This window comes from Chelon labrosus (assembly GCF_963514085.1).
Source record: "Chelon labrosus genome assembly, chromosome: 6".
Taxonomy (NCBI): Eukaryota; Metazoa; Chordata; class Actinopteri; order Mugiliformes; family Mugilidae; genus Chelon; species Chelon labrosus.
Window position 1 is genome coordinate 12,314,113 of NC_140342.1, and position 23,963 is coordinate 12,338,075.

The 23,963-nt window shown below is 41.7% G+C and overlaps 4 protein-coding genes across 4 annotated transcripts in view; all 4 read right to left on the bottom strand.

The window, feature by feature from the left end:
• klhl24a (kelch-like family member 24a) overlaps nt 1-7,336 on the bottom strand; it is an 18,420-nt gene extending 11,084 nt beyond the window's left edge. The window contains exons 1-4 of the mRNA XM_084546529.1: nt 6,791-7,336; nt 5,318-5,430; nt 4,375-5,219; nt 2,206-2,390 (exon numbers count right to left, since the gene is read on the bottom strand). Of these exons, the coding sequence (XP_084402655.1) occupies nt 2,206-2,390; nt 4,375-5,219; nt 5,318-5,392 (1,105 nt within the window). The 5' untranslated portion in view covers nt 5,393-5,430; nt 6,791-7,336. The remainder of the gene's footprint in view (nt 1-2,205; nt 2,391-4,374; nt 5,220-5,317; nt 5,431-6,790) is intronic.
• A 1,061-nt stretch (nt 7,337-8,397) lies between these two features.
• Nucleotides 8,398-10,480, bottom strand: LOC311489037 (putative G-protein coupled receptor 148). Its single transcript, XM_084545935.1, has one exon. The coding sequence runs from the start codon at nt 10,094-10,096 to the stop codon at nt 9,137-9,139; it is 960 nt and encodes a 319-aa protein (XP_084402061.1). The 5' UTR covers nt 10,097-10,480; the 3' UTR covers nt 8,398-9,136.
• Nucleotides 10,481-11,090: 610 nt separating this feature from the next.
• On the bottom strand, nt 11,091-14,175 carry mterf4 (mitochondrial transcription termination factor 4). The gene is made up of 4 exons (XM_084546083.1): nt 14,136-14,175; nt 13,424-13,856; nt 13,124-13,308; nt 11,091-11,882 (listed from the first exon to the last, which is right to left on the bottom strand). Exons 1-4 carry the CDS (start codon nt 14,160-14,162, stop codon nt 11,475-11,477), a joined length of 1,053 nt encoding a protein of 350 aa, XP_084402209.1. The 5' UTR covers nt 14,163-14,175; the 3' UTR covers nt 11,091-11,474.
• Nucleotides 14,176-14,819: 644 nt separating this feature from the next.
• Nucleotides 14,820-23,440, bottom strand: pask (PAS domain containing serine/threonine kinase). The gene is made up of 21 exons (XM_084547140.1): nt 22,932-23,440; nt 22,566-22,784; nt 22,118-22,347; nt 21,851-22,021; nt 21,620-21,754; nt 21,400-21,534; nt 20,948-21,203; nt 20,405-20,586; nt 20,192-20,315; nt 19,775-19,943; nt 18,372-18,604; nt 18,141-18,267; nt 17,466-18,037; nt 17,254-17,381; nt 16,984-17,151; nt 16,766-16,891; nt 16,533-16,667; nt 16,247-16,446; nt 15,811-15,944; nt 15,526-15,675; nt 14,820-15,416 (listed from the first exon to the last, which is right to left on the bottom strand). Exons 2-21 carry the CDS (start codon nt 22,765-22,767, stop codon nt 15,247-15,249), a joined length of 3,747 nt encoding a protein of 1,248 aa, XP_084403266.1. The 5' UTR covers nt 22,768-22,784; nt 22,932-23,440; the 3' UTR covers nt 14,820-15,246.
• Nucleotides 23,441-23,963: the final 523 nt, after the last annotated feature.

Here is a 23,963-nt window from a genome sequence, read left to right on the forward strand (position 1 = left end):
GAAAAATCTATTTTATTTTATCTAAAATTCTCTGAAAACCTGGCACATCTTTGTGGTGAACAGGTTATCACTCCAGTGCTGGATGCCAGGAGCACTTATCTGATTCCTTGTTAATCTAAATGAATGTTTTGGCTAATTCGAAGTAGATCCCTCGAGCCTTCATGAGACATTGCCCTGAGGGAATATCTCTAATCACCTCCATTAGAGGTTGTCAACTCACATAAATCAGTCACCGACTGGACGTCCTCTTTTTTTTTTTTTTTTTTTTTTTTTTAACTGGTGGGTAATTAATGAACAGCCATTTTAAATTATACTGTAGCACATAGACATACAGAAGGGAGTCAGTGGCAACATGTGTCAACCGGAAAGTGACAGAGCCAGACTGTCTGCAGCCCTTGGGGCTTCCTTTGTCAAGAATTTGCATGATGAAAACATGTTGACATAGGACCTCAGAAAGCTCATTATAAAATAAGTGCGACCCAGAGAACCGCCCTTTTCTCACATAAAAACTTCAGGTGGTCGAGTCCTTCCAGTGCAATTGGGAGGGACTGTTAATAATCACTGTTCTTAAGTAGCTGATTTGTGTGACAGCTCCGTGAGAGTTACACATTTTGTACATCCATTTGCAGTTTACTACCATCGCTAATTACCTTGTTAAGTATGTTGTAGAGTTCCACTGTATGAGAAGGCAACTTATGACTGTGACATGCAACCCTCTGTAATGTATGAGTCAAGTGCATGTTTTTTTTTTGTTGTTGCTCACTAGCTGATACATTATCTGGGTGGCTGATTGCAGAGGTTTTGATGTAAGTAAATCGGTGGTGGCCAGAGCTCCTGTGCCAGGACAGCGAGACTAAAGACGTTTTGTACGCCCAGCTGAGCCACGTCCTATTTAAGACCACAGCTTACTGCAGCTGTGCTAAAGAGTGGAGGCCCTGTAAGGTATTTGCACCAGTTACCAGTGAGGAGGGGTGTCAGACAGAATGGAGGTATGTGCAGGAATGTAAACGAGACGGCGCAGGGGAAAAATAAACTTTAGAAAAGGAGATTAAATGAAACAGGTAAAAGGGAAAGAAAATGGGCCTATACGTATCATAAAACCCATAGGGTAGTGGTTGCGTGTGTATATGTGAGACAGACGGGAGGGGGGGGGGCATTTGCTGGCTGCTTGGGGTGGTTTGAGGGTGGATTGATAGCATACACGTGAGCACTTGGCAGGGTGAGAGAACACTGCACACTCTTTGCTGAAGGGGAGAACCTTTTTTTTTTCTCTCTCTCTCTTCCATAGACGTCGTTCAAATGCTGTTTTTGTCTATTAATATTGTGCAGCTGATATAAAGCACGTCTGAACATGAGCAGTCCCAGGAGATATCTTAAAAATAATGTCACAAAAAAACTCCCTATTCAACAACCACAGACACGCATCTTGCACACAGCATAACTTAAGCGCTTGACTTTGGCAACTACCTTTACTTTGACCTCATTAGTTAAAATGAGTGAGGTAACACTAATGTCTTGTTTAATCTAGGTCGCTTTCTTTTTTATTTTTTTCACCAAAGCTTACACCACACTTAGAACATGCTATGTTCAAAAAATGCAGCAGTGCTGCCAGACGGACGTGAGAGCTATGATACCTCAGGATTTGTTTTCAAACTTTTCACAACCTATGGAAATAGTTTAATTAATTAAGAAGAGTTCTTAGGTCATTGAGGAGATTTGGGAAAGTTGCTGAACCAGTGCGCATGTGGTGACCTCGCTGATTGGCTAATCGGAGGAGAGAAGGACCAAGCTTGCCAGTGAAGGCGTCTCTCAGCACTGAGCCCAGAGAGTGCATCCAGATGTTACTCTCATATTTTCCTTCAACTCAAACAGGCCGAGGCTGTAAAAATAACGCAGGGCAAACAGCCATCACGGTCTTTCCTGCCACTCCACTGTGAGACTACGAGATAGCTCGTCAAGTACAGTCTGACTGTATTCCCCTAAAAATCTGTTAACAAATTCATGTTTCGGGGGAATGACGTAGTCTTACAATAATTAAGATAAACAATCAAGAACATGTTGGGTCTCAACACTGGGAAAAAAAAAAAAGATGGAATAAGTTTGGTAATGCTGGCTCGAAACCAACTTTTGAGTCACTAAACAGCTTAGGTTAATTTCAAGTCCTATTAGAGCAATATTACTTTCACAAACATTGTGGGATCTTACCTGACACCAGAATGTCGTTGCGGAGAGCACAGACAGCGTACTCTGACTTAGTGAACTCAGGTAGTTTTGCCAGTGATTTCCACTCTCCTGTGACTGGATCGTAGCACTCAGTGTAGGGCAGGTTGAAGCCCCCCACCCGCTCACAGCCACCAACCACAACAATTACCTCAGAGTAGCCCGTCGACCTGTACGTAAGAGAGCAGGGAAGGTCAGACAGAGGGAGAGACACTGAAATTAAAGATGGAGAGGAAATAACAACACCGCTGAAGCAATTATAAAAGCATAAACACAAAAAAGGTTTACATCAAAGGGTACCCTAGAGGAATGAACAGATTACAGGCATAGTATCCAATTAAATTACTGTATATCTGTAGACCTATAAAAAGGGTATGAATACATATAAACATGCACATGTCAACACTCTGAGGTATTTCAAATCACAGAGGAGGGGAATTTATGTCAGGGCAAGACATGGTGGTTTCTAGAGGATTAGTGTCATCCATATTGGAGGCAAAGTTCAGTTTACAAGGAGGGCCTCAATCTAGGGTCTAACAAAAACACACTTTAGCTGAATTTCCATGTTCTCGAAGCTTTCCTCTCTGGCTGCTCAACACATGCTATGAATGCTGCAACGATAAAAAGTAACAAAGTAAATTTATTTAAGTGTTTGACTTGAGTACGGTTCTAAAGTACTTGTGCTCAGTTAAAGCATTTATTTTAATACAATTCTGCTATATTTCAGTGGAAATATTCTAGTTTTTCCATTGACTACATTTGCTTGATAGAAGTTCAGATTAGGACTTTAAAAACCTTAAAATCATGATACAATGAATGATATGGAAAACAGTTGTTGTGCGGTACATTAAGCCATCAGAGCAGTAAAACCAGCTCTGCCACAGTCCGCTAAAATATTTAAACACTGCTCGCACTGACATTTGCATTGTCTATTTTTGTACCATTCTGACACACTGACACCAAATATAGATCGATATAATATGTAGGCAAGTATGCGTCTTCCCACTTTCTCTCCCATTTCTCCGTCTGTTAACTTGGCACGCGATAACAGCGTAGGTCAAACGCGTGTACGGGTTGTTTTAAACGCTACAAGTAGATCTATGTCAGTATAGCCTCGGAGCCGTTCAGCCTTATATGCGTGCGCATGAGACCAATTATATTCTAGAGGCTTTCCGAAAGAAGACAGGCCATGGTGAAGACAAAGACATAAGGCGTCTGTTGTGAGCAGGAGAAGATCTGGCCCTCGGGGCAAACGAAGCCGACAGTGCAGGGACCATCTGCTTAACTGACTTGATGTTCTGGAAAGATGTGCCTCCGCGCTAACAATGCACCTGAAATGCATGTCACACAGCCTTAATAACTGACGGCAGGTTTCACAACAAAGGCAGCTGCACTGCGGTTTGCTGAACAACAGACTACCGTATGGTTTGTTTTGTTTGACATTTAGAAGGTTTCAGTCAGCACCACCTTTGTCCTTTATCAAAGATTATGCTCTAGCATCCACCTGGACACTCTTCAAACACACTGGAAATAAAAAGCCAATTTTGTAAAAATAAAAAAATAAATAAATAGGTGAGAAGGTGAGAAGACCCAAACACACGAGTGAGGTGAGTTACACTGATGGTATGATAACAAGACTCAACTTTTCGTGGTTTCCATTTCTTGCATCACTTAACTTTTTTTTCCCCCTTCAGCCAACAAGTCTGTGTATGAACATGCCCGGCCTCGTTCATTAACATCACCATTTCAAAACAGGGCACCAAAACAAAGTCAAAGACACGCTTGTCTGTTGAGCACAATAACACTCCCTGTCTCGCGCACACACACAACAACAATAACACTGCCAGGAGCGCCGAGTTTATATGCAAGCTGAAACCATCTTGCTATACAATGTGCGATAAAAGGTTGACTAGCTGCTGAAAAAGATGTATCCTTTGACAGCACTTTGACCTCACAGTGGAAGTGGAAAAGTGCTTTAACCCAACAAGACAAAACAGCTGTCGGAAAGAAAACCAAACAAAAGATCAATAGAAAAGCCGAGTCGTTCGTCATTTACGTGACTGCAGCACAGCATATACAAGCCAACCTACTCCCACAGGTTATCTAGGTTTTCAGTCACCTTCCTCATACCGAAAAAGTTGAAATTGGAGTTACCTGCGTGGACGAGTTCTAGGTGACATCATTTCATTTCCTAGCACGTGGTAGCGTCTGGCCTCGTGGAGAAGCTGGTAGCACTCAGGAGCGTTTTGGATGATCTGGTCTCCCTCCACTGTCTGGACAAAGTAGTTGGGGTGCAGCAGAGGCAAGCGGACATGGTGCAGGAGACCCTTCAGCATGGGCTTCCTTTGGTCTACACTGTGGTACACCCATCGCATCACTGACTCAAATACCACCTCCTCCTTGCGGATGCACAGCTCATCACTGTCAATGTACTCCTCCAGCTCCTCCATGTGCAGGTCGAGGAACTCCTCGTGCTGAGCCACCTCTGCGAAGTTGGACAGAGCATAACTGCGACAGCGGCTGGCTAGCTGCTTCAGAGAGTGCGCATCCGCGAAGCGCTGGATGCCCAGGCAGTTGCATGGGTCCAGCTGGTCCTCCAGGAACTTAGCACAGGCATCGCGCAGCGTGGCAATCTGGAAGAGGCTGGAGGTTTCGAAGAGGAACTGGACATTCTCCGTGGTGATCTTTGCACGGCCGGTGTAAACATAGGTGAGGAAGGAGTCCATCGCCTCGGCCAGGATGCCATTGATCTCAACCAGCATCTCGCGGCTCTCGCGGTGGTCATTGCAGAACATGGCTCTGAAGTAGGAAGAGCAGGCAGAGAGCACGGCGCGGTGGCAGGGGAACTCACGGCCCTGCACACTGATGACCACATCTGTGAAAAGGCGGCAGTCGCGAAACTCATTGAAAACCTGCAGGATGCCCTCTGAGTGTGATGAGCCAGAGCTGAAGTCCAAGACATCCTGGCAGGCTAAAGTTTTGGAATCAACCTCAAACACCTTAGGAGACAACGACATGTATAAAGATGTGTCAAATTTGTGACTTTACTAAGACGAGACACATGCTTTAAGACGTAAGACAAAAAAACTGAAAGCACCTTGCGTTTCACAGCTGGGGAGTCTCTGATCCCAGAATCCTCCCTGTTCATCCTCCTGCCCAGAATCAACACCATGGCTGCCAATTTCAATGTAGACTAAACCTTAAAATGACCTGAGGATGGAGAGCAGGTAGCGTAGTTATTATAAAAATAAAGTCATACCATATTACCATACACTATTATCATGGCATTCTACTAGATAGTGCAGAAAGGAATAGCCTGGAAAACCCCATGAATGCATAAACAGCAACCTAAATGGATCACTGCAGCACAAATTGAGACCATTCACCACAGACAAACAAAGCATTCACAGAGCGAAGCAGAAGTAGGAGAAAACACGAGACCTTAACTAACACATTTCTTAAGTCCATGGGAAGGGACTTACGTAACATTTAAAGAAAAGAAGGGCATTAAAACTTGGCAGCGTGCACAGATCTGTGTGACACTTCCTCAAGCTAGCTCATCGCTACTGTGAAACAGTTGTGCCCCGCAGCACAATGGACTGCGAGAGCAGGAAGATGACAAAGAGAGACAGGAGGGAGAGAGGTTGAGCAACGGTTGGAAGGCCAACCTACATGTCAGTCAGGTTTGTTTTGAAGGAGTGGGGGCAGGGATGCTATCAGACACTACATGATTGTTTGAACAAGTGCAAAGTCAGGACTGCAGATAACTTAAAGTCATATTTTCTATATTTGTTAAACCTTTTGACCTTTGGCTCTTTTATAAAGCCACCTTGTATCAAGCAAGCTGCTCCCAGAGTGTCTGTGACACGTAATTCTAAGTTCTAAAAACCATTCACCTATTATCATACTGTGTTTTAAAGTTGGCCGCAAGTATGGTCTTTGCTCTTGTGAGGTAATTTATCGCTAGTTATTTTTAACTCCACAGTCTCAGCCTATTCACGTGTGTTGTTTGCCAGCAAGCACATTAGAGGAGAGATTCAGCCTGAGGTGTATGACACAGCTTTACTTTGTGACTAATACAACTACAAATGAAAATAAAATACATGAAATAGAATAAATAAACCGAAAAACATAATGTACTGTCAAATATGGCAATATATAATGCAATTTTTTTAAAAATTATCTTATGGTTTGTTAGTTTACAGAAAAAAATAAAGTAATATTTTAACAGAAATGGGTTTAATAATACACTTATTTTGTTATTTTAAAACTATTTCTAATAGTCGAAATAAAAAAATATATATATTTCAAAGTACTTAAGTATTAATAACAGTTATATATGACGACGGCAGTTGGCTAAATGTGGCAGAAAGACGTCAGTTACGTGCATCGTTTAATAAACAAAGAGGACATGCCTCGTGCCGACCGTTAGCCGTTGAACTCACTAAATAAGTAGCTGAGCCGTTGCTTTACTCAATATATTGTGAAAATTTAAAATAAATCAAAATCATGCACCCATAAATGTTAAAAAAAAAGAAAAAAGTCCTTAAATGCAGAGAATTTTTGTTACCTTGCCAGACGTTTCCAGAGGGAGCTTCTTCCTTAGTTACAAGTGCAGGAAAAACAACAAAAAAAAGTATGTAGGAAAATAAATCTGTGTGCCAAAAAAAGTTGAACAGTTTTCTTGACAATATCTGGCCTCGAGTGGTTATGAAAAATAAAGTTGGCTGCTACACAGCCGGGACATTTTGACTTGCAGTGATGACAACAACAAAGACTTCTAACTAGCCAACTGTAAACACAGAGCCCAATATATACTTGTCAGGGGGAAAAAAAATCCATCCTACTGCGCCCACTCAGTTGGTTCCGCTACTGCATTATGGGTAATGCAGTTCTGGCTCCGGTGAGTCGTTTTAGTTTGCACTGTGAGGAAACAACACTTCCCAAGCGCCCGTGGTTCTCCACGTGTCTTCTCTTTGTTTGCAAACAAACTGAACTTTTAATGGAGAAAAAGTTCGTCACGAGAAGTGACGGCGTTTGAAGAAAACACGAAAAATGAGACAAGTCTTAGGGCGTTACTTGAACGGACGTGTAAAGGGACGTTATTAATGCACCATTAACCTTAAATAAGAAAATGTCATTAAATACATTTTACGATATATATAAAAGAAATACAGCCTCGTGGACGCGCATTTTATTGTTACAAACGCAGATACACAACGGAAAACATAGGGCGAATATGCATATCTGTGTAGGCTACCTGTAAAAGTTATAGCTGTAATCTGACCCTATGGGCACGTGAAAACAGGATGAAACGTAACACGCTACATTTTGTTTTCTTCAGGTGAGAAGTAAGGAGGAGCTTAGTAAGGACAAAGGATGTCACAACTTCCTTACTCCGTTGAAAATATTTCCCAACTGGGTTCTCAGAAAGAACCCACAGTCTCAATGACCTACAAAAATTGAAACCACGTGTTACTACTACTGTGAAGAATTGTACCCTTTACACATAGATGTTTTGGCACTGAACACTTTTATACACATCCATATTTATAGAGACACACATCCAGTATTAATAAGAAGAAAGACAGCGGACTGTCGCAGTTAGTGCTGCGTTTGTGTCTTTCACTGAAGTCAAACAGATGATGCGGTGAAAGGGCAGTAAGACTACCTGGAGCGTCCACATGATGAGATACTCAGTATCAAGATCACCAGGTCAAGAAACTAAGGGAATTGTGAAAGCACAGGAATTCGTGAGAATACTGCACACAAGCTTGTTTTGGCCTTCAGGCACTTTCTGATTGAGTTCATAGATACAAAACCATGTAACCAGAGGAGAACACAAGGAGGATTATGAAGGTAAGTGTCACTGATGAGATAACCAGGTCAATCAGGCAATACAAATGGTGAATCACACGTGTTGTGTTATTAGAGATCTATAATAAAAGACCAATAGGAATTTATACAAAAATTGCAAGAAATAATCTAAATGCAGGTGTAGGAGGGCTGGCAGTGAGCAGATGTTTACTGCGTACTGTATACACAGGGAGCCAGGCCACGTGCCTCGATACCAAGTAAAACACTCCTTCAATCCTGTTTGCTGGAGGAAATAGCAGTAGTGCAGCTCAGTGAACAGACAAATGTGTCCCTCTGCTGTTGGGCTGTTGTACTAGTTACACATGACACACATCAGAGACCGAAATAAGTCCCCGCAGCTGTCTGACTCACCACCATCTCTTTAAACATCCAGTTTTGGGCAAACAAGACGTCAAAGGCAAATGCATTTGAGTGCCTTGTTACCATGGTCATAAAACTGTGTGCTCATTGTCAGGTTTTACACGGGTTTTACGTTATATAATGATGATAAAAAATACATTTGGTTGTACAATTTACTTAAAAAAAAATGGCTTTAAGATGCCAGAACACTGAGAAATAAAGTGGAGAGGAAAGGAAGAGGATAAGAATGAATTAAATGCTTTAAACAAACAACACACACACAAAGATTACAGTTGGCAGACACTAATTACTAATACACTTCACTGTAGCTAATTCAAACAAGAAAAACAGGAACAAGGTTAAGCTCTAAGGGCTTAGAGCTTGTGCTTTTTAGGCTTGTGCTTTGGATTTTCACACTTTCACTCTTTCAAACTTTTCCCAAACAAGGATTACATTCTTGGCAGTCTTCTTAAGCAGCATTTAGACATTTATATATGGGTACAACATTTACTTTGTATTTTAAATAAAAACAGAAAAAGTGAAAACAAAATTACACTCGCACTAGCTTGACTTCAGTCTCTTTAAAACTGTTACTGTCCTTGCAGTACAATTTCTGTGAGAAATTTCATTAAATACATATATCTCAAGCAGTCCCACTGGAGAAGTGTAAGCAGGACTAATGGATGCCTCTTAAGTGTCTTTATGATACTGGTGTCTGAGTGAGTCTCCTGTGACGATGCAGCAACAACATTAGAGTGTCAGATATCTCTCTGTACCTCAGCCCATACAGATAAGGAGCAAATGCCCTGGGCAGCAGCATAAAAATACACATATTGACCGTGCTGATCCACACACGAACATCTTTGCTTATGTCTGTCCTTTGGAACATGAAGAGCTCCATGGTAAAAACAAAGCCAGGGGCAAAGTAGAGCAGCAGCAGGAACCCGTGGGCCAGCAGCGTGACCCTGGCCCTGGAGAAGCGGCTCTGCCAGATTCCCTGCGTCCTTGTTACCATGTAGAGCCGAATGTAGCAGTAAAAAATGAGCGTGGCACAGATGAGTGCGGCTACAAAGAAGTAGATGTGGATCCCCACCATGTTCTGGATCTGGATGAAGCCGAGGGAGATGAGCACCAGACACACAGCCAACCTTTCTTGGGGATTTTCGCTCTGTACATCCACCACGACCACGAGGACGAAGGGGTATATGGCTGCCAGCGCCCACACCCCCGCCAGAATGCGGTGGGTGCGGGCAGGCGGAAGAATGTCACGGTAATGGAGAGGCCAGCGAACCGCGGCATAGGTGTCGACCACCATGAGAGTGACGGTGAGGATGGCACAGCAGTAGGTGGTGACTGTGACAGCAGTGATCAACTCACAAACTAGCCAGGGAATCCGAGCTCTTACAACGTTACTAATCACCATGGTCAGGTTGAGGATGAGGAACAGCAAATCTGCTACCAGGGTGTTGGCCACCAGCAGGTAACGGGTCTCTTGACGCAAGGCGCGGGACAGGAGAATGCATATCAGGAGGACAGGGTTGACCAGGAAGGTGGCTAGAGTGATGACTAAGGTCGGGATGAAAAAAAAATCAAGGTGCAACCTTTGCAGACTCTCAACCCAGTCCTGTGTGAGATTGGATAGCTCTCTCGAAGGCATCATTGTGATTTTCAATGATGGAGGAAACACAGATGCTGACTGAGGTGTCTTTTATGTGCTCTCTTCTTCTTCTAGCAACGCTCTGTGGATGAAAACACCACTAATTCATATGAACAGACTTGACAATATTCATAATGTCAGGATTTAAATACACACCCCGCATATGAACAGAGACTAGGTTATCATTTCGTTTCATTTGATTGTACCAACACACTGCAATCTAATGACCTGCTATGAGCAAATATGTGGGAATAATGAAATACGGCCTGTGAATACTATCTCTGAGTGCGCATACAACTCAGAGATAGTATACATTATGACGTATTGTGGGCTTTCAAACCTGTAATATACAGTATACAAGTATACTTTGACTTTCTAGCTTATAACTACACCTGTGGTTATTTTGCAGTAATTTATTGTTGTCCAGATTATTTTAGTCGAGCTCAGTATATTAAATGAACAGCCAGGAAACTGTTGCCAGAATTTAAATATATGTCTATAGTAGAACAGTATCCAGTAATGGACTCTGACCCTTGACGTTGAAAATGATTAACTTGTAAGAATTACAGGACTAATCAACTTTGCTTTTAAATATATGCAATAATTATTTTTTTTAATTAACTTCTTTTGCGTTAATTTTCTTTGCAGACAATTATGTTTGACACACAAACTGAAAATTGCTTGATAGCGTTCACACGTTGCACAAACATATTGACAAGTTATTGATCGACCAAAGGTGAGTTGTCTTACCTGATGTCCAATACAGAAAAAGCAGCCTGCGTCGCACATCCATTAGGCTTGGCGCTTTGACAAATCGATCGGGTCTCTTGTGTGCAACTCCTCTCACCCTCTGCCGTTATCTGATGTACTTTTTGTTGACTCACACAGATAATGCAGGGATGGGGAATCACGCAGCCACTTGGCCGTCACATAGTAACGGGGTGGAGCTTTTCATCCTCTTTGCTGCTCCTCACGCTGTTGCGTTTAGACCATGTTTCTTGGTTAAGAAGTTTTAAATTTAGTTATGAGAAGTCATCGAGAACCATCAAGATTTAGATGATTCAATTTACATTTTCCTCTTAATTTCACTGCAAGCATCAAGCACCATGGTGGTAAAGTCAATAATTTTTTAACCTATTAGGTTGACCTCTAACGTCAGCACATTTCACGTGACTTAGATAAACAGAAAAATCAACGCAGCTGCAGATGGTTCGTTCAGATCAAGAGAGTAAACTAGGTAACAATAACCACAGAACTGGGTTTTATATTTGGTTTAGATAAGAAAATTCTATAGCACTTAACCTGATACAACACGCAGTCAAAATGAAGCCGTTTATTGATTCTATTAGATGTGTTATTTCCAGTTTAAATTATTTTACAATCATTTCTTTCTCCTCTTTATATAGCCACTTTTTCCGGCAGTCTCATCATCACCATCATCATACTCGTCGTCATCATCATCATCATACTCGCCGTCATCATCATCCGCTTCAATCCTGCCCTGCTGCAGCTCCTCTTCCTGGCATTCTCTTGCCATCAGTCTCTGAAATACATCGTACTCCTCTGCCGTCGCCTGGGCAACATCTTTGAGGAAGGCGTCCTGGTCAAAGTTTAAGACGCTGTCCAGTTTGGGGTTGATGATGCTCGTCTGTCCCCTCTTGTCCGGAGTTTGGTACAGGCCCCGTCGCTCCAGAAAAGTGTGCCGACAGCGCACCTCATCCATGGTGAAACGGAACAGCCTGCACTTCACCATCTCCGCCTGTTTGATCCCCATTCGGAAGTAGACGTACTGCGGAGAGATGGGTTGATGCACGTGGTTACAAACAACGAGTAGAAACAAGTTTGAAAGGAAACGGACACTAAAATATAACTTCAACTGTCGCTAACAAAGCTAATACAAAGGCAACTGGACTTGCTTGAGTTTCCTTGAAGATGTTTCTCATCCAAGTGGCTTCATCACTTCTAAATGACCAGTGGGGAGTTTAGGTTTTTATTTGGAACATCTGTAGGTGGTGCACACCTGAAACTCGCATGACTTAAGCCTGTTCAGAATCCCAATAGTCACCTGAATTAGAGCATGATAACAGCCAGAAACTTTTAAAAGAGTTGTTAAATAACAATTAACCATGCAAAGCAGATAGCATCCATGTTAATCTCAATCTCATCATCTATTTGTAAGTGAGTGAGTGCAAGTGAGGTAAATAACATACCCTAGACATGTCAGCTTCAGGTGGACACCACTTACAGATGTTAAGTGATGTTAACAGATGCAAAACTCCCCGAGCAGCCTTGTAGAACTGAAAATGCCACATGGATGAGTGGTGAAAGGTCCTCAAGAAAATTCACCTTGCTTAGCCTTGTTATAGGTATACCATGACCTGGATGGCTGAGGCATAACCTCAAAAACAACGCACAGTGTAAGAGATATTATTCTTTGCAAAATGGCAAATATCAAATCATCATAGTTTCCAGGTTAAAAGTGGCTCAAGCCCTGAAAAGCGTCATATTCGCTTGACTCTATAAAAAGATGTATAAAAATAAAATCCACAGCCACTGCACTGCCAGCAGAGAACGCGCTGCACCTGTGTCCCAACCCTACACAACACTGATGTGCTGTATGGGCCCCCCATGTATTGTAAAAGGTAAACGGAGGAGCTCCTCACAAGTGGAAATAAGTTGAATCTGAAAAATGTATCTACAGACATATACATTAACTGGGACACAGCCTATTTGACTGAAACAAACGCGGTTGTTATCACTTTTACAACTACTTGGCCATGTTTACTTGCCTCGTGTTTTGAGGAAGTCCATGAATCTGCATTTGTCGACTGGGAACCGTTGCCTGACCATAAACAGCAAATTCAGTTCAACTGTGTGAGCTTAACATTTCAGTTAAGGAAGAAAATCATAATTATGAATGCCCATCACTATCACAGTTGGCCAGAAGTCAAGGTTGTGTCCGTGTCACTTGTTTTATTTTACCAACGACTCAAAACCCGGCTTCTTATTTTGTTTGTCTGCTTTACTGACCTGAAACTTGTACTCCAGCTGATCCTGATCCTCCAGTACTACTGCGGGACTAAATCTGAGGATGTCTGTGACTTGCTGCACAGTAAACAGACACCTCTCTCTGAGGAACGCCACCGCGTTTTTTATCGTCTTCACAGGCACTGTCAGGATCTTTGGGTAATAGGTGACCACCCTCTGAAGACTGCCTATGGGGAGATAAGGGGAAATACAGGTCAGATATGTGGCAAAATCTGCTTCCTCCTTGACCAATGCTGTAACAGTGTTATGATGAACTGTGCTGCACACAGGTCGTGACCTCACCTTCGACTAAACCCAATTTCCGCAGGTTGCTTATGCGCTGCTGGAGCAGTGTATCTTTGACCGTGTAGAGTTCAGGACATTTCTCCAGCACTTTCAGCACACTGGAGGGGTTGAGCCCCAGAACAAACAGAGCTGTGAGCGTTGACAGAGCATGTTTGGCAGCACTTGCTCCTCTGATACTGGACACGGTCTCATATATCTGCTCTGCCTGGATGTGCGTGAATCCCATATCAATCAAAGAGCACAGGGACAGCTCAGTTGTCCCAGACTGAGGAGTATTTCCGTGGTCGTGCTGTATTGACTGGAAAGGACTCTGGTTGGCGGAGGAACATAACAATCTGCCCTCGATGTACAGCGACCGGATGTGGCATCTCTCAACCTGGAGTGGACTCAATATAGACAAGGGGGGACTTCTCACAGTCCACCGAAGAAGCTGGGGAAACAATGAATTATTTAAAACACTGACAATTACAACTATGACCCTGCTGAACTGGAGGAGGAGAAAGATATGTTACGAAATTTACTATAAAATCAGTAGCCCAAGTTACATGAAGGTTATTACGAGATTCTAAACCGTCATTCTAGCTTCGTCAGCCTTTTCTGCGATATTTTTTTTATCAGTGTGATTTATTAAGATAAACGCTTCACAACTTTAATTATATTCAGCTACAAGTGTATTAAAATTGCCATATTTTGTCGCATTTAATCTCACCTGACGAGCAGCAACACGGGTACACATACTTGTCCGTCGTTCATCTATGTCCGTCTGAAAACTTCTTCTAGGTACAAAGGTTCCGCTAGGTCGAGCTTTGTGATTGCGCTAAAAGAGCCGCTTTTTCTTGCGGCAGTTACTAGTTATTAGTTGTCTGTAATACTTTTTCGTAGACTTAAAGTCCAGCTTGTAAAGTATACTAATATGGTCCAATTTTTTTGAGTTGAATAATTTTATACATTTTAAAAGTGACTGAAATTAACTGACCTAGTTTAGATCTCCCTTTTTTATTATTTTAGTTATAACCAGCAGCATCTTCATTGATAATCTATGTGTGTGACTATACGGAAGAGGATTAGGGCCAATGTTTAAAAAAACTGGTTGACTTTGTCTGATTTTTATTTTTTATTTATTTATTTTTTTACAGTGGCCCTAATTCTCTTCTGCATGGATAGATCTGCAACTCGTATATTTACATCCACACATTCATCATGTGGACTCCCAGATCAAGTCATCTTGTTGGAAACTGCAATGTGAAAAGTACCTCAGTTATTCAGTGTTTACCATCATTCTAATACATTTGAAATATTCGAACTGCAATATTAAAAACATCCTGCAATTCTTCTGAAAATAAAATTCCATAATCACTTTTCAAAGTGAACAAGATGTTTGTGGCAAGATATTTATTATTGTATAAAATAAATAGTTAAAATATTGTAAATAAACTTACATGTCAATTAAAACATCCAACATTAAAATCCTGACACACCATTTATTTAACAAGAGCGAAATCAAGAGTCCCTGCAACTTCAATCACAGCTCTGTGTGAATTCTCTAAAGGTAAACTCGTGGTTGTAGTTACTTGTGGATTTTGGTATCAGAGCTGGGTGTCCTAGTAATCGTGGCTATTATTTTGCTGCATCATGTATTTCGAAAATACAAAGAATAAATAAAAGTGACTAAATCGAGGAAACAATGGAGATACATTGTACTGTAATGATTTTAGCTTCTTGGGCTGCACTCAGAAATCTGTCAACAAGTACATTGTGACCAACCAGTGGCGACAATAACAGTCCATTTGTCTCTGCATGGCTATAATAAAATTCAGCCTTTAATCATCATGGAGGTACTTCTGGAGCTCTGTTTCCAGGGCCACCATAGACAATCTCTCATCCTCATCTTCTTCCTCTTCATCCTCAGGCAAAGTCTCATCACCATGATCTGGGAACAAGCCTGGCCGGCTGTATGTTTTAGGACTGGACTCTCGATTCTGTGGCATGGCTGTTTGAAAAAATAAAACAAAACACAACACAACAAAACAAACATTAAAACATTGTATAAAGCATTACCATTATCAGACTAACTAACCCCAGTGTTGAAAAGTACTCACAGTATCTCTGAGTTGCAGGAACCACCTCTGCCCAGCTGTACTCTGCAAGGGAAATGGGCTGGCTGATCCAGGGCTGCAGCAGCAACTCGTCTAAAGTCATTCTCCGAGCCAGATCAGGGTGCAAAAGCCCACATAGCATATCATGTAGCTCTGAAGTGCATTAAGTAAAATTTCAGTACAGCGTTGGAAAAATGATTTTGAAAACTTAAAGGGTAATTTATTTTTTTGTCAGACAGTCAGTTAAAGAATGACATTTGTAGCCAACAGCAAAGACCAACAGCATACCTGGAGAAAGGCTGAAGGGAGGCTTTAGCTTGGCATCCAGGATTTCCCCCACATCACAGAAGGGGTTCTCACTGAATAGCAGAGTGTAGAGCAAAACCCCCAGGGACCACATCTCCAGCTCTGGACCCTCATAGCTACAGAAGAAACCCAACAATGAGACAAACCATTAAAATATGTTCATGATGAACAATATGGGAAACATGGCAACACTTAATTTAGTGCCTGTGTATTCTTAACATACAGATGGTATATCCTTGGTGCTACATTGTAAAGATTAATGGGTCATAAAGAGTCATATAGGACTGGAAAATAGCGCTCTGACCTCGATTCTGAAACCAGGTTTAATGATCTGAACTGTTTAAACACAGTGACACATGTTACTCCTCTAATGTAAGGAACAAGCACATCTTGTCATTCACAGATGTAATATACTCACGGATTTCCCTGAAGCACCTCCGGGGAGCAGTACTCGAGTGTGCCACAGAAATTGTAAAAGAGCTTCCCAGGTGCCATCATGGCAGCAGAGCCGAAGTCTATCAGTCGAATGTGAAAACACGTGTCAATGATGATGTTCTCATCTTTTATGTCCCTGTGAAGGATGTTCTTACTCCTGAGATAGAAGACAGCTGCCACCATCTGGGAAGAGACAGAACTTCCAGTTTAATAAGGAACATGTCAACACCCACACTCTTGTCACATATATTTTCATGCTATATGGATACCTGTCTAAAGATGTAGCTGGCCAGGGGCTCATCCAGCTGCGGCTGCATGTCTATGAATTCAAAAAGGTCCAAACCATCACCATGTTTTTCCATCACCATTTGAAAGTAGCTGTCATTCTCAAACACCTCCAGAACCTAGTGGAACACACACAGTGTCACAAGTAATATGTGAAGCAAGGCAAATCATGAACAAATGTTTCTGAAATCTTGTTCTGATGCAACAACCCAATTACCTTGACAATGTTGTGGTGCTGTACTCGTGTCAGTATGGCAATCTCATGGCTCACTCGACCCAGCAAGGGGTCATCTACCCAGCAGTCACTCACTATTCTGGCCTTGCTGATGAACTTCACTATTACCTGCAGATGATCACAATCTTAGCCTCTTAACAAATCCACACTGTGTGTGCAAAGAGGCATGTTTCGCGAAGACTTAAAAAATGCTTTCTTACTTCTTCTCCATCATTGCGTCTTATTGCCTTCCAGACAAAACCAAAGGCGCCTTTACCCACAGCTTTGAGCGGCTGGTACTCTTCTTCAAACTGCCCATCACAGGCTCTAGACTGATCAAGGTCCAAGGTGGAGCGCAACGCCTCCCCTTGACTGGCCTCACCAATCCTCTGAAGGAAGTAAATGATGAAAACAATGGAAGCTGAATAACTACTGTTATACTTAAATAATTGTTATGTTATTTGGAACTTAAGATCTTTATTATGACTTACCTCTCCTAGACTGGCTCCTGATCGGTCTGTTTGTAACAGCGCCCCCTGGTGGCAGGGCCTTCTCATCCATACACAGAACATGAAGCTTCCATCAGGGAGGTTTGTCCTACAAACATTACACTGCACATCTGGAGAGAATAAAAAACACTGGTCAGTATGATGGTATACTAAGTAAACTAAAAGCAAACACTTAGTAGCCAGTTAGTACCAACCTACTCTTGTGCCATCTCTGTGGTATCCGCTTCCTTCGAATCGCCCCTCCAGTATCTGTGTGGTGTCTGTGGACAGGATGTGTACATTCACCTTCTGTTTTTTAGGAGTTGACGTGGTGGGAATGTCTGTCACGGACTGAACCCCACTGTTCATTTGTACGCAGCAGTCTTGGCTCTTTCCTTTATGAATTGTAGATAGACCTGCCCACTGATCTTGCCCACCCTGGTCAACTTCTTCACTTGAGCCATTTCCGGCCTCCACAACAACTTCCACAGGCTCTGCTTCCTGGTCAGACCCTACCACACACAAGGAGGGTGTCTGCAGGAGCTCAGCTGTATCGCAAGATATCATGGAGTGCTGGTTGTCATCATTGTACCCGCCGCTGCTGATCAGCTCCACACTATCACTCAGATCTAAGTTGGCCAGCTCCCGGGTAATCAGATCACCATTGCTGTTGAGGTCCAGGAAGCAGCTGGCTGAATTCACAACATGTGCTGAATGAGAGTCCTCTGCCTGGGCTGGATCAGAACCACCATGGCCAGCAAACTTTTCACAAAAGCCAGAGGAAGATCTGGGAAATTAAGTTTCAATATTACATCAAGGAGCTTCGGACATGTGAACATTGTTGAAGAAAGGCTTGTCCAATCTCTCAGCTGAAAAGCGTCTCTTCTCACCTGCTCTCCAGTGAGATGACCTCATAGCTTGAGTCCTGGAGGACAGAGGCACATGAACAGAGATCTTTCCTGCCAGGAGAGTGGCCATGCACACTGCCAGCAGCATGTCCGTTTTGAGCAGCAGTGTCTACAGAAGAAAAAAACATCACTCTGTAGAAAATATTTCACACAATTTGCAGATAAGAGCTACAGGCAAATTAATGTAAAGGAAACTATATAGCCACACCACACCTGGGACAATCTCAGTGGCAGCTTCATTATCATCCTGAACCCCATTTCTCGGCTGCTGTTCTCCGCAATGATGTGACGGCTCAGTGGAAATCAAGCAGCAGGTGTCTTCCTCTGGAGGTTCCACCCAGGCAAAAGTCTTCAGGAGTGCCTGAGTGGTATCCGCACTGTCAAGCTGGCTGCAGCAGGGAGCTACCTGGGCTGCTTCCTCCATCAGCTCTGTAGTGTCATTGAGACTGACGAAAGAATGACAGATTTAATCCAATTGTTCTCGTTCTAACTGGGATAAAATCACGATGCTACAATCACGTTTGTTAAGGCCAAATATTCATAAATAAAGTATCTCTAAAGCACCTTCTATTAGATACTTTGTGTGTCACTACTGTAAAGGAAAACATAAAATCAGAACAGAAAACTGATACTATTTGCAAGACATTTTTTGCACATACAGTACGAACATTTAAATCTCTGTCAGGTATTTTGTTGCATTCATAGATTTTTAGATTTATTAAGAAAGTCTTTTTCTGTTTTCTGCCATAAAATAAAGCATTGGCATGATGAGTTCTTACATCTGGAGGCTGTAGATTTATCATGTTTAGCTGGAATAAAGGATAGAATCTATTAAAACCTCATAGTGAAGTTAATCTTACAGCTTGAGGCTGCTATTATATGATTATCAGTGTTATCAGTCATCATATTGGGTCCATGACCATCTAAAGTATTTCCATGTGGGAAAACACAGACATACAGTCTCTTTCTCTTAAGCTATTGATGGTATTATTTTACTTTCCTAAATGTGAATATTTGTTAAACATTAAATACTAAGTCCCTACACCTCTGCTGTTTTAATACTAGACATGCTGTGGCCTTGTTTGCCCAGCAGATGGCAAAAGTGAGGACTTTTAATACACTATTAATCCAGATTCTGAGCTCTTTCCATATCACAATCATTCATGAATCAGTCGTGATTATGTAATGTGGGAAAATCATTCTATTCCAACCTAGCAACAGTTAAATAACTCTGGTGCAGATTAAACAAATTTGACCAAAAAAAAAAATATATATATATATATAAGACAACTTATTTGTTAAAGGAATATGTAAAGAGTATTTCTGTCTCTAAAGACAACTTAGAGATACAGAAAGGCTTAACCAGTTGCTTCGTTTCAACATTTGCTGCAGAGCACATTAAATATACATGCAGTCTGCTGCTTCGAGGTGACTGATTGTTACTGCAGCAGTTTTGTTTGAGAAAATACAAATTCTGTTAAGAGTTTACACTTAATTCTAATATCTACTAGTCTATAACCTCAGGAAGGATTAAACATTCACTAAGGTTCTAACAAGTGGAATTATAAATCTAAACCCATTAAAATACATCCAGTTAACAGTGCCAGCTTACTTACGCAACCACACGTGTGGAGGTGACTGCAGGAGGAGAGAGTGTAGACAGGCTGCCTTGTTTCTCCAGTCTGGTGCTGGTTCCAGTGAAGATCCTGCCTCGCCCTGTGGAGGTTCTTCCCATAATAGCCTGTTGGACCATGGCCATGTCTCCAGCCACCAGTGAGGAAGGATCTGGAGTTGAGAAAAACTGGAATGTAAAAAACTATACTATATGATGCCAAATGAGAACAAATACAGTAATGCTGCAAGGCACGGAAAAAAAAAAAGATACAACAAGAATCAGTCCAATCTAGAACAATAACAGTACACAAGGGGCAAATAGTGAGGTATATATGGAGAAAAACACCAAGATGACACATCACTTATGTTTCACTTAGACACATATACTGTATGCTGTTTCCACACATACAAATTCTCACCAGATTTTCCTAATATTTTGGATGAGGCTGGACTTCTACCAGCCTCTACACGAGAATCCGAGAAGGTCTTTCTGTCCGAGTCAGACATCCACGTATAGAAACCAGGCATCAAGAAAGTGACATTCTGTTGATGACAAAGCAACAGTGAAAGAAATCAGAGTTGGCACAGCCCTCAGTCCACATAGCCTCGTTCAGCTGGTCATGATGGCTAACCTTTCCCAGCAGCTCATCTTTGCTGTAGCCAAACAGACTGAGGGCCAGGTGGTTGTAGATGCTGAAGATTGAGCCATCAGGGCAGAGCAGGAGGAGACCGCTGATAGGAGCAAACACCCAAACTGTTCCGGTATACTCCAGTGCTGGGCTGGGAGAGAGGACAACACTGTCCTCCCTGACTTCTGTGAAAGCACAGACACAGCATTAGTTACAGCAAGTACATCCCATTAAAGTATCTGGTGAATGCAAGTTTATTTAGCACTTGCTAAATAGTTTTTATTTAGCAAGTGGAAATGATCACCTGTTTCGTTTTGGGACTATGCAGTGCTTTTCAGATACTTTTTGATTACTTTCCAATAGTTATTCATTTTTATCCTCTGCACATTTTGATATTAAGTCTGGAGGATTAGAGTGCAAGAAGTGTTAAGCGTTTCTGGGACAACAGTGTGACACAGTGGATTATGCACCTGTTTCTTCCAAATAGCGTTGGGTGTGCTTTTAATACGTGTTTGACAGAGCCATAGGACAACAGACATGACCTACCTAAGGACTGCTCTTTCCCATGGGGTTGCTGACAGTGCTCAGAGTGTGATGCTTCTGTCTTGCACACAGACATGAGAGGGGAGCATGGCTGCTTTCCCTCTACATTTGATAGTTCACTATCTGTTGGGCAGGTGCAACCACTCCCATCGTTTCCTTGTTGGGGCTTTCCACATAATACTGCCCCCTGAAGTTTGACACACAGTGGGACAGATGTGCCTTCTCTGCTTTTACCGCACACTCTCTGAACCCTCAGCATCTGAAAGCAAAGAGGGGAAAGTGACCAAAAGCCCTAGATGACAGACATACAGAAACACCTGAGCTTAAAAAGCTGAAAGATATATTTTTTTTCTGTGCCACCAAAATGTCAAAGAAGCACATTGGCAAACATGAATTTCAAAGAAGAAGTGAATAAATAGAGCTGAGTGGAGCAATTTTATTTATAGTGTGCTTACTTTGGGTAATGCATGACTGTGCAGGGGGATTTGTAAAGAGGGGATTAGCTCTTTAACAGACACTCCTTTTAACTCCTCGGGATGGTGGTATCCATGGAGATGTGCAAATGCCAGGTCACAGGTTAGGATGCTGCCCTAGAAATGACATCCCACATGTGTAATTAAGTTAAATATTGATAAAAGAAACACCATCAATGCTGCTAAATAATGGTTTACTTACATCTTGTGAAAAGGACAAAAAGGCTGACACTCTTTCCACATTTTCCATCATGACAAGCAAATGCTCTTCATTCTGAGACTGTCTGCAGGTACACACAGACACTGGCACCTCTCCAGATGATGTCACAACATCCACCTACAGGAAAAAAAAACGGCCTATTAAACTCACAAAACACACTTATAAACATAACTTTGCTGAAGAAAATGTAGGATGTCAATTTTTATTTCATACCACTTTTCCAGACACTGCAGCAACAGTTCCGTCCTCAAAAGGAAAATCTTCTTCCAAAGCTTCTTCCAGGACCTGGCTGGTTTTCCTTAACATACAGGACAGATTTTTTCCAACCAGCTCAGTGGTGGTGCACTCAAACAGTTCACAGGCCTGTTCATTAGCTGACAAGATCTGAAAAATAAAGATAAACACATTTAGATTTGAAAATTGCTATATTTAATGCAGTGTTTTAATAGTGCTCGCCAGCACTCCCTGGTCGTTCAGTACCTCTCTGGTTTTATGGGCCACAGTAAGAATGATTTTGTATGGATTAAGGACAGCTGGATATCCTGACAGGCCAAATTCTCCAGAAGTTAGCTGACTGAAGAGGCTCTCCTCGGTCTCTGACAGGTTGGACAGGTGTGGCAAGGGGTCGAAAGAACCTTGAGAGCCGGGACGCAAGTTGGAGATAATGTGTTTTCTTGTTGCCAAAGAACTGTAAACATCCAAATCTTTCCCTGTAAGGAAAAAATTAAATAATTATTTTCATATTAGCTCAGGGTGATCGCTTTGAAAAACTAGTCTAAACTCAGATATGAAAAAAATTACTTAAATAATAGAAACATGAAAACAGCAAATCAAAATGTGATACGTTTGTGTATAGGATAACGATCTATAAAAAACCGATTGTCTGTCAATCAAATGTTTTAGTCACATTTAACCTTTTTAAGCTTACCTGTCAGTGAACCAGAATAAAAGCGACGCCTCAAAGCCAAAAGTCTCTTCTTGTACAGCGGCCTCTGCGTACATGGGTAGGACTTATTCAGGTCAAAGTCATCCTCCAGGACACCAGAGAGGTCAGGAACCACACAAATAGTCTGTTCTTTATCTCTGATGTTTTGGGTAGCCACAAATGAAGCCTCATGCGACAGCGACATGGTTGAGGGCTAACCAGCTTGAGTTGACAATGATATGACGTAGAGGGACGGCAGAAATAAAGGTTAAAATAACATATTAGCTGACCAGTTTCTACAAAAACTATAATACAATTATAGTTTCTTAAGTATTGACGTCTGATTGAAAGATTAAAACCGACACTCACCTCAAATCCCGTGCAGTCTGTTTGGATAAATAGTAGGTACGGCAGTTTCAGTTGACGCTAGTTGACAAGGTAACGTTACCTCCCCTGTGCTAGCTGGCTAGCTAGCCATTTGCTAACTTTAATGCTAATACCAACAATCTCAGTAGGTTCCGTTCGCTACTAACACGACAAGGTTTTCTCGGTTATATTTAACAGCTTTTATTCTGAGTCGACGTTCCCGCAGCGATAGCACAGCCTCGATACGTATGAATACCTCAATCGTGGATAAAAGCAGATTTTTTAAAAAGTCGTTATTAGACTTCTTCCAGCAGTATTTTTTGTAAACCGCGGGTTTGAAGCGCTAACAGTCGGAAGTCCCCTGGAGCCAATCAAACGTCACGCTCCCAAAAAGGAGACGCTCATTGGATAATTAACCGGAAGCGCCCTCCTTTGTTTCTATGGATACATAGCACAGTCAATGATACACTGGCACAAAACAACCAAGTAAAAGAGTAAAATACGACAAAGTAAAAGAAACTGTCTCTAAAGTGTATGCACCTCAAATAAATATCAAATAAATAATTCACACATCAATTTATTGTAAATACAGTCGAATTTCAAAACGTTTAATGAAGTTTTTTTTTACTTTTTTCTTTTTTACTGTGGTTTACAAAACATCTAAGCAAATTAAAAAAAAGGAAATAAAGTAAAAAAAAGGAGACATTAGTTACGCCATATCATTTAATTTATTGAACTGGGTTAAAAAATGAAAGCATTCATAGCATCAATACAAAATAATATATCTTTAAAACAAATCACGTGAGAATTATAAGCTTTTATTTTATGTACAAATCGGTTGAACAACACCAAAACACATAACATTACAAAGACAATCCCATTACTTAAAACTAGTACCTGGGAGGAAGTGGGCAAAAATTAAGTTTGTTCCAGGTGGAATAGCTGTAAGGGTCCATGGGTTTACTGAGTGGCTTCATTAGCAACATGGCTTTGTATGTTTAATCCACAAGCTTCCCCTTAAGAATATCTCCTCAA